The following is a 14286-nucleotide window of genomic DNA, read 5'->3' on the forward strand; positions in this document are numbered from 1 at the left end:
CATCAGGGAAAAAGAAAGTCTGCAAGAAATTTTCTTAGGACTGCCCAGCAGTGCTCAGGCTCCCAACTCTGTGACATCCCGACACCCCCGGCAGCAAACCCTGCCACCAAACCTCCCTCCACTCCAGCTCCCCGCCATAAATCACTGCCCTGCATTGGCCGAGGACCTTTTAAAAAGGATTTATTAGGGGGGATTTGAGCACAGGCAGCGATAGGGTTTCATAAATCGAAAGGCAATAGCGCTGATCGCCACCGGCCCGCCCGGCGGGGCAGCCCCGTTCGCGCCCCGGCCCGGGAGCGGCTCCTACCGGCTCCTCCCGCTCCCTTCTCCCGTCTGTGGAGACCGCGAGTGTGGAAAATCCCCAGACAGGGAGTGTAAATGCTTGTTCTTTGTAAATGAAGAACATAATTAACATTAAATTAAGGTAATACAAATGAAGACAACACAGAGCCTGACAGGATGAGTGTTTGGGGAGGCAGTAGAGAGAAGTGATTCATATTTTTAATTTACTGTACAAATAGACTAGCAGGGCTGGGGGGAAAAGGGCCATCCAAGTGGAGTGGGGATTTTTTTTTCCCACTGTTGTTTTGCTGTGCTTTAAGCACACAATGACTATTAAAGTCAACTGCCCATATAATAGGACATCTCCTACATGACTGCTCTCCGAGAGGCAGCTTGCTGTAGCAATAAATTCTGGGAGTGCCATCTGCTGGTGTGCACCCTCCGCCGGGCACCCTCGCTCCGGCCACCCGGCCCGGGCTCCTCCTGGCACCCCACAATTGCTGCAGAGACCTGCAGAGCACCAGCCACGGGCCTGCAGGCAGCCATACAGAATTACTGTATTTCTCACAGGGTAAGAAACACTTTCCCCCACCCAATTGTAAATATTTTTCATTTTATATGTTTTTTTCTGAAGTTGAGTGGATATTGTTGGCGCTGGGGAAAAATTCTGGGCTTTTAAAAGATCTGAATCACTGCTCTCCACCCCTCTGAAGTGCTGGGTTTCAGCTGAGTGCCTGTTGCCCAGAACACAGAAAAAACCCCACCCATTTTCGATTTTTACCTGCAGGAAGACTGCTGAGCTGCAGGCAGGACCTGGCTCTGCACTTAAGGAGGTGAGAGCTGTGGTCTCAGCCTGGGTCTCTGCTGGGAGATGACTTTCAGCCACGAGGGAGCCAAATTTATCGTAGCACAAAAGTGTCCATGGGGCTGTGACACCTGAAATGGGCACACTTTCACTGCCTCTGTGTCCTTGTTCCACTCCCTGGGAAACTCCTGACACCACCAGGCAAAGGAGAAACAAAAGAAGGCTCCAAGAGGAACCATTCCTTAATGAAATCACCCTTCCCAGGCAGAAGATGCCCTGGGATGGTGCTGAAAGATTCCTCTGCTATGTCAAAACAGGAGAGGATTTTTTACCATTTAGGGGGCATGTCCTAATTTTGGGCATGTAATCTTTTCCCTCTGGGTGATTTGTATCCTGGCAGTTATTATGTGAGCAGTGCCCATGGTCCAGGGCAGCCACTTGGCCAACTTGCCCTTGAACACTTCCAGGGATGGGGCATCTACTACTTCTCTGGGCAACTTGTTCCAGTGCCTCACCACTCTCACAGTCAAGAATTTCTCCTTAATATCTGATTGAAACCTTCTTTTTGTCAGTTTAAGCAATTCTCCCTTGTCCTATAACTACAAGGGAGAATGCCCTTGTACCAAGTCCCTTCCCAGTTTCTTGCAGCCTCTTTATCCAATGAAACCTCCCCAGGCTAAACTCTTCTCCAGGCTGAACAACCTCAGCCATCTCAGCCTGTCTTCACAGGAGAGGTGCTCCAGCACTCTGAGCACCTTCATGGCCTCCTCTGGACTTGTTCCAGCAGGCCCATGTCCTTCCTGGGCTGAGGACCCCAGAGGTGGACACAGTATTCCAGCTGGGAATCACTGGAGTGTACTAGAGGACAGAACCCCTTGACCTGTTGGTCAGACCTCCTGTGATGCAGCCCAGGACATGATTGGGCTGTGGGCATGGATTGCAGGGTTAGGTCAAGCCTCTCATCCACCTCCAAGTCCCTGTATCAGTCCCTAAACCCCTCAAATACATCCAGAGCCCAGGTGCAAACACGGGGTCTATCTCCAAACCCAGCTGACCCCGGCAATGCTCCCTGTGTCCAGCACCCTCCTCCCATGGCTGCTAAGCTGGAGCAAGGACAGCCTTAGTGAGACAAGAGGCAGGGACAAATTCTGCACCAAACTCTGTGGGGAAATAGGGTGCTGCCCCAGCACTGCTTTTCCCACGTGGAATGTGAGGGGAGGTGGAGCACACAGGAACTACCTCAGTCAAAACTGGACCCTGGTGGAGCTCTGCAGTCAGGTGAGATTTGTGGGGAGTGAAGGCATCCCTGTGGTGGTGATAGGGACAGTTTGCTGTTAGAACACCTGGTGAAACCAGTGTGAGAAGTTCAGCCTCAAAGGATCCATCCTCCTGGAGCCCATCTCTGCTGGAGCCATGGGGACTGAGGGCACTGGCAGGGTGTGAGTGCTCCGTGGCTTGTCTGACCATTCTCTGTGGCCACTTGTGGCCTCACCAATGCCCAGAGATTGCACAGGGACACCAGGGTGTGTCCAGCAAGCCTAAATCGGCTTTCCAGTTGGGATGTGACTATTCACCTTGAGCCAGGTGAGCTCAAGCCTAGAGAGCTCCATGGAGGATCTGCAGATATCCAGTGACGGGCCATGACCATTTCCTTGAGGATCACCATTCAAAGCATCTGGAGAGTTCAAACCAGGGTCTTCTCTCCCATTCCACATTGAACAGGGCTGAGCCCCAGCCCTCCATGTGAATACCTCAGCCTTGAACCCACCCAGCCTTTAGCACTGGGCACACCAGGAGAAGGCACGTGTGCATTTGGAGAGAGCCAACTTCATCTTCTTTTCTGTAAACCTTAAGAGGATCAGCAGCATTTCCAGCTGTCCAAGTAATTTCTCAGACTCTTCTTGGCACCTTCTCCAGTTTTTCAAGGTCTACTTGGACACTACTAGAGAATACAGCCTTATTCTCACCAGACAGAACCAGTGCTTTTGGAGGCCTCAATCCAGGGAGCTCAACGTGGGGAAGCAGCTTTGGACAAGGAAAAGCAGCTCAGAGCTCACCCAGCCATATCCTTCCTGAGAAGCCTGCAGTGGAGCAGCTGGGAATGCTTTCCTGGCAAGACAAGCAGAGAGGAAGCCCAAATCCCTCTTTTGCAAGAGTAAAAGGTCAGTGGCATGGGGCAGTTGGAACTACAACCCCCAAAAAAATCTCTTGCCCCAATAGCCTCAGAAAAAACGGATGAGTTGCCAGTGTTCCATGAGCAGGGGGGTTTCTCACCCCCAGGGCCTGATGGAAAACAGGATGGACATGTCCTTTGACATGGTACCCTCAAATGAGTCCCCAGGAAAAAATGCATCCAAAAGATACCATAGAATTCTTCCAGTGACCCCCAGTCCTTGGAAAGAGGGCACTTCTGGCTCTGGTGGCATCTGAAACCCTGACAAAGAAATGGGTCCTGACCCCACATTTCCCAGGTCTGCCCCATCTCCCTGGCCACTTAGAGCAGTCTTTGGCCATAAGGCAACATTCCCACTCCTTGGCTATGCCAGGACCCCAGGAATGGGGGGCTGGTCCCAGGGGGGCCATTGCCCTCACACGGAGGGCAGGGGCCATCCTCCAAGCTGCCCCACATGCTGGGTGGGAGAGATAGATAAATACCAGAATAAATAAATACAAGTGGCAAAGAGGCCTGAAACGATGCTGTCGTTTGCTGGGAATGAGAGACACAAGTGTAATTTAGGTTTTGATATTATCAAAGTCTCGCTGCTCTAAAACAGCAGGGCACTCAGTGCCTCATTAATAAAGGATAAACTTGGAGTCTATTTACAATGCACTTTTTGGGGTTATTTACACTCCATTATACATATGTAATGCTGCACATATTTACCGCTCTGTTCTGCTGCCGGGAGCGGGGGGAGGCGAGCGGGGAGCTGCAGAGCCTGACCCTGCTCTCATTGCTGTCCTGTACACAGCCCAGTATGCTCACAGCCCCAGGCTGCTGGCTCAGGATGGAAGGGATGGGAGCAGGCTCTGGGGACCCTGTATGGCCCCGTCCCCATGGGTCCAGCACCCACACACACCCAGCAGCGCCCCGAGGCTTTGCCAAGGGCTGCAGGAAGGGTGGGCTCCTCACTAAGTGACCACAAACACCAAACACCAAGCTGTAGACCTGTCACAGAGAGGGAAACTGGAAAAAAAATGCTAAATTATCTGCAACAAAATGATCTTTGTGCTGGCATGAGAGTGTTTTGGCCACACAGCCCTCCCCCCCACCCTGGGCTTACCTCTCACCAGAACAAAATGTTGTAGTTTTCCTGCAAATGATAGCTCCTGGAAGGTCAGGGAACCCCATGGTCTACCATGGTATTTGTGGGAGCTGCTGTGGGGGGGGGTCCTGGGACACAGGACAGCCTCTCCCTCCAAACACCGCCCCCAGGACTCAGGGCAGAGACATGGGAGAGGTTGTACTTGGAGAGCACCTTGGCGTCACAGCAATTCACAGCGTGCAGTAAGGGGATGAGGGTTTATCCTGGATCCCTTTGTCCTCCAGGGAGTTTGGGAGTGTGCAGAGTTCCCATGGGAGCACTCTGTGGGGCCAGCACACGAGGCCAGGCACCAAGGCCCCCAGCAGCCTCTGGAGGGGCACAGTGGCTGGACAGTCACCCCCAGCTCAGAGCTGCTCCATGTCCCTTCTGCAACAGCCTCCAGCTTTGCATGACCGACGTGGGGTGAGATGCGAGAGCCTGGGAACCATCCTGACCACCTTTCCTAGAAAACGTGGGGTGACTTTGACCTTTCCAGCCAGTCACTGGGGGGAGGAGGACAAGCCCCTCTTCCCATTCTGCTCTTCCCTGATGCTGGAGAAGCACCCACCCATTCCAGCACACTCTTGCTTGCTGCCATTCCAGGTTAAACTTGCCAAACAATGGCTCTGGTGCCAATGCTCTTTATTAAACAGGTCATGCCAGAAGCCCTTGCCAAGGCCCCACACCCAGGAGCAATGAGAACCCCCTGCTTCAGGAGGTCCCCTTGTCTCTGTGGGAGCATCTCTTCCAGCATGGGGATCATGCCCAGCAGTCAGTGCAACCTTGGTGCATCAGTGGGGCTCATCCTGGGTCCAGACTGTGCCACAGAGAGACGTCCTGCGAGAGCCAGAGATGACCAGGCTGGAACAAATTGGCCTCCACATCCTTCCCCAACCCCAAACCTCCTCCCATCCCCATCCCCCCAGCCCACTGAGATCAGGGCAGGCTGGTGCCTGAGCCCTCCAGGGGGCTGCTCTCCAAAGTCCCGTAGCCATCGAGCTTCATCATGCCGATCAGCTGGGCTGGCACGGACAGCACGGAGCAGCGCGCGGAGAAGATGTGGCTGATCTCCATGAAGGTTTTGTTCTTGGTCTCAGGGATGACAAGGTAGACATACAGGGCCACCAGCAGGCAGACACCACAGAAAACCAGGTAGCAAAAGGCACCAGCTGACATCTGAGGACAAGAGCAGGATGAGGCAGCGAGGCAGGCGCTCCCAAACTGGGCATGGCACAAGGCAGAGGCACCCTGCCCTGGGCTGGCTCTGTCCAGCACAGAGCTGAGCCAAGAGCACAGGCATCCCTGCCTCGGCACCCCGTCCTGGGAGAGCAGCAGGGCCATGTCTGTTCCCTCCATCCCCCAGGGCCCCTCTGGACTGGTACCTGCAGGAAGGGGAAGATGAAGCCGATGGTGAAGTTGCAGAGCCAGTTGAGAGAGCCCCCCACAATGTAGGCAGCAGGGCGGTGGGACTGCATGAAGAGCTCAGCTGTCACCAGGAAGGGGACACCAGCTGCAGAGGGAGGGGACACATCAAGGGCATGGAGGACAGGGTGACTCAGGTACCCCTGGGGTCAACAGGTCCTGCTCACCTCAGTCCTGTGGCCAAAGGGCTGGAGCCCAGCAAGGCTCATGGTTCAAACTGGTGGTGCTGGGAGAGCTGGAGGAGACAGGGAGTGGTGGAGCAGTGTCCTACCCTTGGTCTCCCTTGGGATATGTCTTGTGGGGGGTGATGTGATGCCCCCTGACATACTACACTGGCACATTGCTGGGTGCTCAGGCCAGTTCCCCAGGTTGCATGACTGGCAAGTTTCAGACTGAGTCAAAATGAAGGTGGAACATTTCATGTGGATCCTCATTTTCCAAAATTGTTTCTAAATGCTGATCTATTAAATCTCATAGAGATCACAGGCATAGAGAAACATCTTCCTGGCACCCTCCGTAATGCCCTTTCCAGACTCCCTTGATCAAAACAGTTTAGAAAACTTCCTTCTATCAATCAGCTTCTGTTGCCAATGTGGCTGATTCAGGGAGGAAAGAAGCAACCAATTTCTGAGCATCACAATCTCCTGCAGAACACAGAAATGCCATTTTCCAACCTGCTTTTCCCATGCAGAGTGAAAAAACCCAGAATATATGGAAGTAGTTTCCCAAGCCAACTTGTAAGTGGTTTGAAAACTGGACACAGGGTGTGGCTATTTCTTCTAGAAGGACTTAGTCTCTCCAGCCAAGTGTCACTGAGCCAGAAGTCCTGGGTCCCAGGACTGTCCCTGTGTTGGGGGGCAGGATCTGAGGTCCAGAGTACCTTCCAAGACACACAGGAATCTGGCAAGGGATTGTTTTTGATATGGTGACATGCCTGGGGTCCCAGCTGCCTGAAACAGGGCTGGCTGGACCTCTTTATAAATGCAGGGAAAAGATGAAACAAAAACCAAGTGTAAGAAGTGAGGGAGGAGTGGGGGCCCCTGACGGACTCTTACTCACAGCTCGCCCAGAACAGAGATATATATTTTTTTTGTTTTAAAACTCATATTCATCATTGTTTGTGAACAATGAGCCATTAAAATCCTAATTAAAGATGTAATTACAGTGAATAAAGTCTGGGCTGAGGATGAATTATAGATCTGTTAAGAGCTTTGCTAATATATCAACTGGGTAAACCAGTCCAGGTTTCACTCCTGGCTGTTGGAACCTGCACTCCATTAGGGGCAGGATGATAATCACCAGCTGCACTGTGATAGGAGTTGTGACACCTCCACAGAGGCCTGGGGAAGGCTGCCAGGGCTTCACTCTGCTTCCTCCTGGAGCGTGGCCCAGCAGGAGGGCGTGGAGTGTGCCCTGGGGATGTGTGGGGCTGGATGGGTTTGTGGTGGGCTTTCACTTGGAGGTACAGGGCTGGACCACGGGGACGGGGCCAAGGCTCAGCTCCTGTCACCTGCCTGCAAACCCCACTGCTGGTCTCCTGGAGCCCCCATTCCCACCCCATAGACCCAGACCCACCTGGTCCCATGCAGAAGCCAGCGATGATGCCGACCACGCAGGCGACGCTGACGTAGCGCATCCAGGGCAGGGCAGCCTGCGAGGGGACACCGAGCTGGGGACACTGCTGGGGCTGGCCCTGACCCAGCATCCCTGGGACACCGAGCTGGGGACACTGCTGGGGCTGGCCCTGACCCAGCATCCCTGGGACACCGGGCTGGGGACACTGCGGGGCTGGCCCTGACCCAGCATCCCTGGGACATGGCTTCAGGCCCGCCCTCGGCCTGGTGGTGCCTCCTGGGGACAGCGGCCACACAGGACACATTGGTGAGATGCAGACAAGCAATGGGTGGTTTGGGGTAAAGGTGGGTGGGTGAGGGTCAGCCTCAGCCAAGCTCAGCAGCTCGTGATGGTGCAGAATCCCCAGAGCCACGGGAGCATCCTCTGGAAGCAGACAGCAGGAGAAGGACCCTTCACCTGCCCTGGCATTTCACAGCTGCCTCCCTGGGAACAACTATTTCTGAAAAAAAGCTACCAGAAGCAGCAGAATTTTTCTCATATGGATTTGTATTTTCTTTTTTTTGTTGTTGTTCTTGGTGCTAAATTTACTTTCTTTTTAACTTTGAAGGGAAAGCATGACTTGGAAGAGCCAGCTCACCTCTCATTTCCACGCATGCTCCTTCCCCCAGGATTCTAGCCATCCCTCCCCCACTGAGCCCCAGATGACGGCCCAGGGGGTGGCAGTGGCCAGGCCCTACCTGCAGCAGCAGGGAGATGGTGATGCCAGCCGAGCAGACACCCATGGCACAGAAGCCGGTGATGATGAGGGGCCGCCGGCCCAGCCTCTCGATGGTGAAGCACTGCCAAGAGAGAGCAGAGACTGACAGGGTGCTGGGCAGCTCCAGGGGGGTGGGACCACCCCTGAACCCCAGATCCAGCTGCAGGTGGGAGGATGCTCCCAGTGGCATCTGGGGTTCGGGGGCAACCCCAGCTCAGAGTTCCAGGTTTGGGGCTGGGGCATGGAAAGTGCCAGGGGTGAGCGTGCATGGGGCAGGGGATGGGTCCCACTGAGCAGGGGTTAGGGTGCAGAGCTGGGGCTGGCTGGGGTGACCCACAAGCTACACTGGCATCAGTGGCAGGCAGAGGTGCTGGGGAACAGGGCGTTTGTGGAGCAGTGGGCACAGCAGGGTGTGGGCAGGCAGCGCAGCGGCAGTGAGAGCAGGCAGGGTATTGACAGCAGAACAAATGCCTGTAATTTTATAACCAATCTCAGCATGTCCATCAGGGGCCATTTGTGGGGCTGCTCCCAAGCAATCTGGCTCTGTGCTAGGCGACTTCTGGGGGGCTGGGACACCCCCACAGAAAGGGGAAGGGAGTAGGGGGTACCCTTCAGAGAGGCAGGGGACTCCGCTCTGCTCTGGATTGGGCTATGAAAGCGGGGAGCAGCCCCCCACTCATTCCCTCTTTTCTGGGAGCAGCCACCCCCATCCATCTCTGTAATTGTCAGGGAGTGGATTTAGTGCCGGGTGGCTTGGGCTGGCCCTGGGTGACACTTGCAGATGGGACAAGGGCCATAAATCTGCCTGGCCCAGTGCTAACTCTCCAGCTAAATGAGGGCTGGCTGGGGTGGGGGGGCTGCTAGCCTGGGGCCAGGCCAGTGCTTGGCTGGGGCGGGGGGAAATGGGGACATGTGACTCTGCTAACAGAGGGACAATGAAAGCGAGAGCCAGAAGAAACTTCTAGTCCCCTCCATCATCTCCAACCTTCTCTTTGCCTGCTATCTTGACCCAACCTCCCTGCTACCCTAAAATTATCTCACCACTCCTGGATGTGACTCCTAAATTGAGCCTGTCTCATCCCATCTCCCATCCCCATTTCCATGCCAAATCCTTTGCCCCCCAGAAAAGGAGCTGTGCTGTGGCACAGATGATATTTGGGGGTCCACTCTGTCCCCTTGTTTGGTGGTGCTGGGAGCTGGCAAGAGGGCTCTGGCACGGAGGGGCTGCGTCCATCTGTCTGTCCCTCACTCACCCCGATCAGCCCGGCAACGACCTCGATGGCACCAGTGCCCATGGTGGTGTAGGGGATCTGGGACACGGGGATCCCGGCGTTCTCAAAGATGGTGTTGGTGTAAAACCAGATCTGCCAGGAGGGGACACAGCGTGAGCGGGGGGATGGAGGCACTCGGGGAAATGCCCTGCCAGGTCTGAGCTCAGAGCCTGCACAGCCGTGTGCCGGGCCAGGAGCACGTGGGGCTTACGGCGTCGATGCCCGAGAGCTGCATGCCGGCGTTCAGCACCGCCACCGAGAGCGTCTGCCAGCGCAGCGAGCGCTCCCGCAGCAGCTGCCGCACCGACGCCATCTCCATGGAGGAGAGCGACCGCTGCTCCTCCTGCATCTCCTCGATCACATCCTGGACCTCGGGGCTCCCCAGGAACCGCTGCAGGGCTGTGGGGAGAGCGGGCCATGGACACGTGTCCCCAGCACAGGCCGGATGCTCACAGGTACAGCACCAGATAAGGGCTTGGCTCTACCCTGGCCCAACCTCCCCAGCAGCCTCCCTGTGGGGCTCAGCATCCATAGGAAATGGGGAAAAGCCTCACACCACAGTGCTGGGCACCATGGAAATGCTGTGGCACAACCAGGTGCGACAGAAGGGCTGAACCATCAGGATTGCATTGGGCTGTCAGGTATGGACATCCAAGAATGTCATAAGGAACCACCTTGGTCTTGGAAGACCTTAGAGAAGCAACCAGCACCTTCTGGAGCCAATCTCCCCAAGGATATCCCCTCACCTTTGGTGGCCCCACAGACGTCGTTTCTCTCTATCAGCAGGTACCGAGGGCTCTCAGGGAAGCAGTGCAGCAGCAGGAGCTGGAGGGAGGCAGGAACAACCACCACTGACAGGAAAAGGGGCCAGAACCTGTCCTGGGAGGAGTTGAAATGGGATGTGTCATGGGGAGGGCAGAGCAGTGTCCAGCATGTGTGGGCTGGGGTACTGCACTCACCTTGCCCAGCAGTTCTGGCAGGCCCAGGACCTGGGCAGAGAAAACCCCCAGGCAGATGAAGATGCTGGGCATGAGGCCCAGGAATCCCCGCAGGTTCTTGGGAGAGATTTCTCCCAGGTAGAGGGGCACCGCACTGAGACAGATACCTGGGGGGCACAGGAGGGGCTGGGATGGCAGAGGCACTGGGGAGAAGCCAGACCCTAGGTCCATCTCCTCCTATGTCCAGCATCCTACACAGTGGGGACCCTGTGGCGTTGGAGGTGGCCTTGCTGTACCAGAGAACCCCTCCACAGAGCCTGTGGGGATACAAAGCCTTCTCCATCCCCCTAGGAATGGCTGTAGGGGACTGAGCCATGAGGAAGGGGCTGTGCACAGCGCAGGGAGCACCCACCTGAGTGGATGCCCATGATGGAGCGGCCGATGATCACCATCTCGGGGGATCCCAGCTCCCGGCTGAAGCCCATGAAGCCGCCGGCCAGGAGGACGAGGAGAGCGCTGCGGCTCAGAGCCCCATTCCTGGCAGGCACAAGCAGCAGGGAGCTCCTCCAATCCCACCCCACCTCTGGAGCACCCCGGCCCCCGGGGGGACACCCTTACCTGCCGTAGCGCTCCACCAGCACCCCCACCAGCAGGGAGCCCCCCAGGCCGCCCAGGGCGAAGATGGAGACAGTCAGGGCGTAGAGCAGGGTCAGGGGGGCAGGGCCCAGCCCCTGCCCGTAGCGCTGGGACCACGTGGCATTGTAGAAAGCCTTTATGTGCTGCAGGGCAGAGACACACACGGGCACCAGCTGTGCTGGCAGAAAGGGAAGGCAAGGGAAGAGAGGATCTATAGGGACAATATTATGGGTTTAACAACATTAAAGGAGATGCAGGGCAGAACATGTTTGCGGATGACTGGGATGTGCTGGTCTGGTTGCTCAGCAATTCTCAGCACCTGAGAGGCCTAAGGCCACTAAAGCTGGAGCAGGGAGGTTGTGGCCAGCTTTCCAGGCCCTGCTTTCCCAGGGGGACAAGTTTGGAATACATGAACACGGATGTTGATGTCCTTCCCATGCCATTCCTCTCTGGGTGACAGCTCAAGGAAAGTGCCAGTGTTTTGATGTGCGACTGCTGGACAGCTGTCCCTCCCCTCCTCCCAGGGAGGGATGCAGGGCTGTTTTCCCTGCTCCCAGAAAGGCTGCCCATCCCTTACCTCTGCCGGTGAGTTCACCACAGCAAGGTTGTAGCCATAGAGCATGGAGGAGCCAAAGGATACCAGAAGGGTGACAGACAGCAGGGGGAAGGTGAGATGCTGGGAAAGAGAAGGAAGGATCAGCACAGTCCTGGCCAGCAGAGCCAGGAGCCAAGGTGTCATGGACTGCCCCTCTTCCAAAAGGGATGACCCTGGCCCAGAGCAAAGACCCCAGTGCAATGGAATCCTGTGTTGAGCACTGCTTCATGCCAGCGCCCAGCATCCAGACCAGCTGATCCATCTTCCTCGTGGCTGGTCTTGTGGCTGTGGTGTGAGGTTTTTTACCATGGTGGTGACCCAGCCTGGGTAACCTGGGCACCCCAGCCTAGCTGGGATGGGCAGCAGATGGAAAAAGGAGGGACACCCATTCCCCTATCTCAGTGCTGCTCTGAGTGGCCCAACACCGCTGAAATGGTCCCGTGGAAGGTCCCATCGCACCCCAAAACGCCACATGGACCCACCTCCTGAACCCTCACCCCCTCCAACACCTTTGCCTCCCGCTCCTGCTGGGGTCCTCACTGAGGGGAGCCGGTGGCTGCGGGGTAACAGCCCCACTGCAGCTCGGACCCAGCCCAGCCCGGGATCGGGGTGCTCAGGAGCATTCAGAGCACCCCCAGCTGCAGGGACGGCCCGGGGCGCTGCAGTGAATGTCCCGAGAGATGAATGTCCCCGCAGGATGCGGACATGGGACGAGCCTGTGTCCCCAGGAGCAGCCCCGCTCCCCGGCAGCACACCCGCTCCTCCCGCACGGTAGCCGGATTCGTAGCACCCAGCAGCTCCCGGCTCACGCACAGCAAATCCCCCCTGATCCCATCAGGAATCCCAAGCCGGGAAAAAAGGGAGGGGGATGTCAGGCCGAGGGGTGTCAGGCCAGGAGCTAGAGGGGGACAGGGGCTCCGTGGGGCAGACGGGAAGCAGGGACGGGCAGCCCTCCCGGGCCGCAGGGAGCTCACCCCGGTGATGTCCCCGCCGGGCCGCGGGGTCCCTTTCCCGAGCGGCGGCGAGAGGCTGCGGGCGGAGCGCGGGGAGGGAGGGGGAGGAGAGGGGGAGGAAGGCAGCCCCGGTGCGGCGGCCCGGCTGTTCTCTCCCATTTTTAGATGGAAGAAGGAGGAGGTGAGGGAAGGGAAGGCAGGGCAGGGCAGGGCAGCCCGGGAGCCCCCGGGGCTCATTGGAGGCGCCGGAGCGGCCGGAGGAGGAGTCCGGGAGCCTCTCCCCTCGCCGGGGGCAGGGGCAGCACCTCCGGACTGCTCAGCCCCGCGGAGGGGTCACGGCCCAGCCCGGGGCCAGCGGAACCACTGACGAGATCCTCTGCCAGCTCTGAGAGCTCCGCATGTCCCCTCTAAACGGGAGTGACCCCGGAACCGTAAGTGGGGCAGCAGCACTGCACCATCCCCGACGCTGGCGGCGAGGGGGCGGCCCCGCATCACCCAACATCCCGATCACCCCCGGCCCCTCTCCCAGCGGGGGCAGATGTGCCCCATCCCCCGTGCTCGGGAAGAGGCTGGCAGCCCCCGGCCATGGCTGGAGGCAGCTGCCTTCCCCGGACACAGAGGGACACAGCCCCCAGCCCCAGGGAGGAGAGAACCGGCTCATGGCAGCTCAGAGGAATCCAATTTTGCTGCGGCCAGGAGCTGCCTCCCCTGCTGCTAATGAAGTGCCTTTAATTAGCAGCCTAATAGCAAGCTCTTAATTTGCCGAACAGCCAGTTGAAAGGATGGGGACCCCACTAAGCCACGGCTGGCAACAGCTCCAAGGGCTTAAAAGGGACAGGTCCCGACAGGCTGGCCCCACTCAGGATGGTCCCGCGGGGCCAGGAGAGCGGAGCAGAGCTGGGAGAGCCCCACGGGCACCCCCAGGCCTGCAGTGCCAGCCCCAGCTGCACTGTCTGGGCTGGGGGAGAATCCAGGCACCACGTTCTCCCACGGAGGATGTTCCAGCTCTGGTCTCCCCCTGCCCATGAGCCTCCAGCTCTTCCTGAACGCATCGGGCCTCTCCCCCAGCCACCAGCCCTTGCCAGCCTGCCAGTGTTCAGTTTTCCCAGGGCTGGCCCCTGCTCAAGAGCTCCTGTGTCTTGCCCAGACTCAGCTTCTTCACATCTGGATCAGGGCATCACCGTTACCTTTGTGCAGGTGTTGCTGGGTGGCTGCAGAGACCTTGGTGACAGGGCCACAGTGGGGGAGACCTGCAGGAGTCTCAGTCCTTCTGGGGATGATCCTGGTTCATTCCCAGAGCAGCAGGATGAAGATCCATTTTATTGGATCTAACCATGGCGAGATGACTCAGCAAGAGAACATGCAGCCTGTGGGTCCCAGCCGTGCCCAAAGCACCTGCAGTGCTGCAGGGCAGCCCTAAACCTGCCCAGGAGTCACCCCAAGCAAAGCAGCAAACCTGGGACAGGATGATGAGCCAGGCCATTCTGTGTCCTGCAGCCTGCTCCAACTCTGGTCATTCAGGTACATGGCTCACCTCTGGGAGCAGCATGTGGAGGGTTAAATGTGTCCAGTGGTTTCTGGAAAGAGGAAACAGCAGCAGCCATCTCTCCCCCACCCTGGTACTCTCCCAGCCAGTACCTACCAAAAACCCTCCTGGAACTTCCCAGCTCCTCTGCACTGAAGCCCGTACCTGTCCCCAAACCCCGTGCTCATCCCTGCAGCCACAGCCCCTCCTCCTGCAACACACAGC

The 14286-nt window shown here is 57.4% G+C and overlaps 1 protein-coding gene across 1 annotated transcript; it reads right to left on the reverse strand.

Annotated features, from left to right (window-relative positions):
* Nucleotides 1-5325: 5325 nt before the first annotated feature.
* LOC115905230 (solute carrier family 2, facilitated glucose transporter member 9-like) lies at nucleotides 5326-12773 on the reverse strand. The gene is made up of 12 exons (XM_030951372.1): nucleotides 12558-12773; nucleotides 11566-11664; nucleotides 10971-11131; nucleotides 10765-10889; nucleotides 10374-10519; nucleotides 10161-10293; nucleotides 9626-9813; nucleotides 9397-9507; nucleotides 8124-8225; nucleotides 7387-7462; nucleotides 5772-5899; nucleotides 5326-5565 (listed from the first exon to the last, which is right to left on the reverse strand). The coding sequence occupies exons 1-12, from the start codon at nucleotides 12771-12773 to the stop codon at nucleotides 5326-5328; spliced, it is 1725 nt and encodes a 574-aa protein (XP_030807232.1).
* Between the last annotated feature and the right edge of the window lie 1513 nt (nucleotides 12774-14286).

The sequence above is a fragment of the Camarhynchus parvulus genome, chromosome 6, assembly GCF_901933205.1.
Source record: "Camarhynchus parvulus chromosome 6, STF_HiC, whole genome shotgun sequence".
In the NCBI taxonomy this organism is placed as follows: domain Eukaryota; kingdom Metazoa; phylum Chordata; class Aves; order Passeriformes; family Thraupidae; genus Camarhynchus; species Camarhynchus parvulus.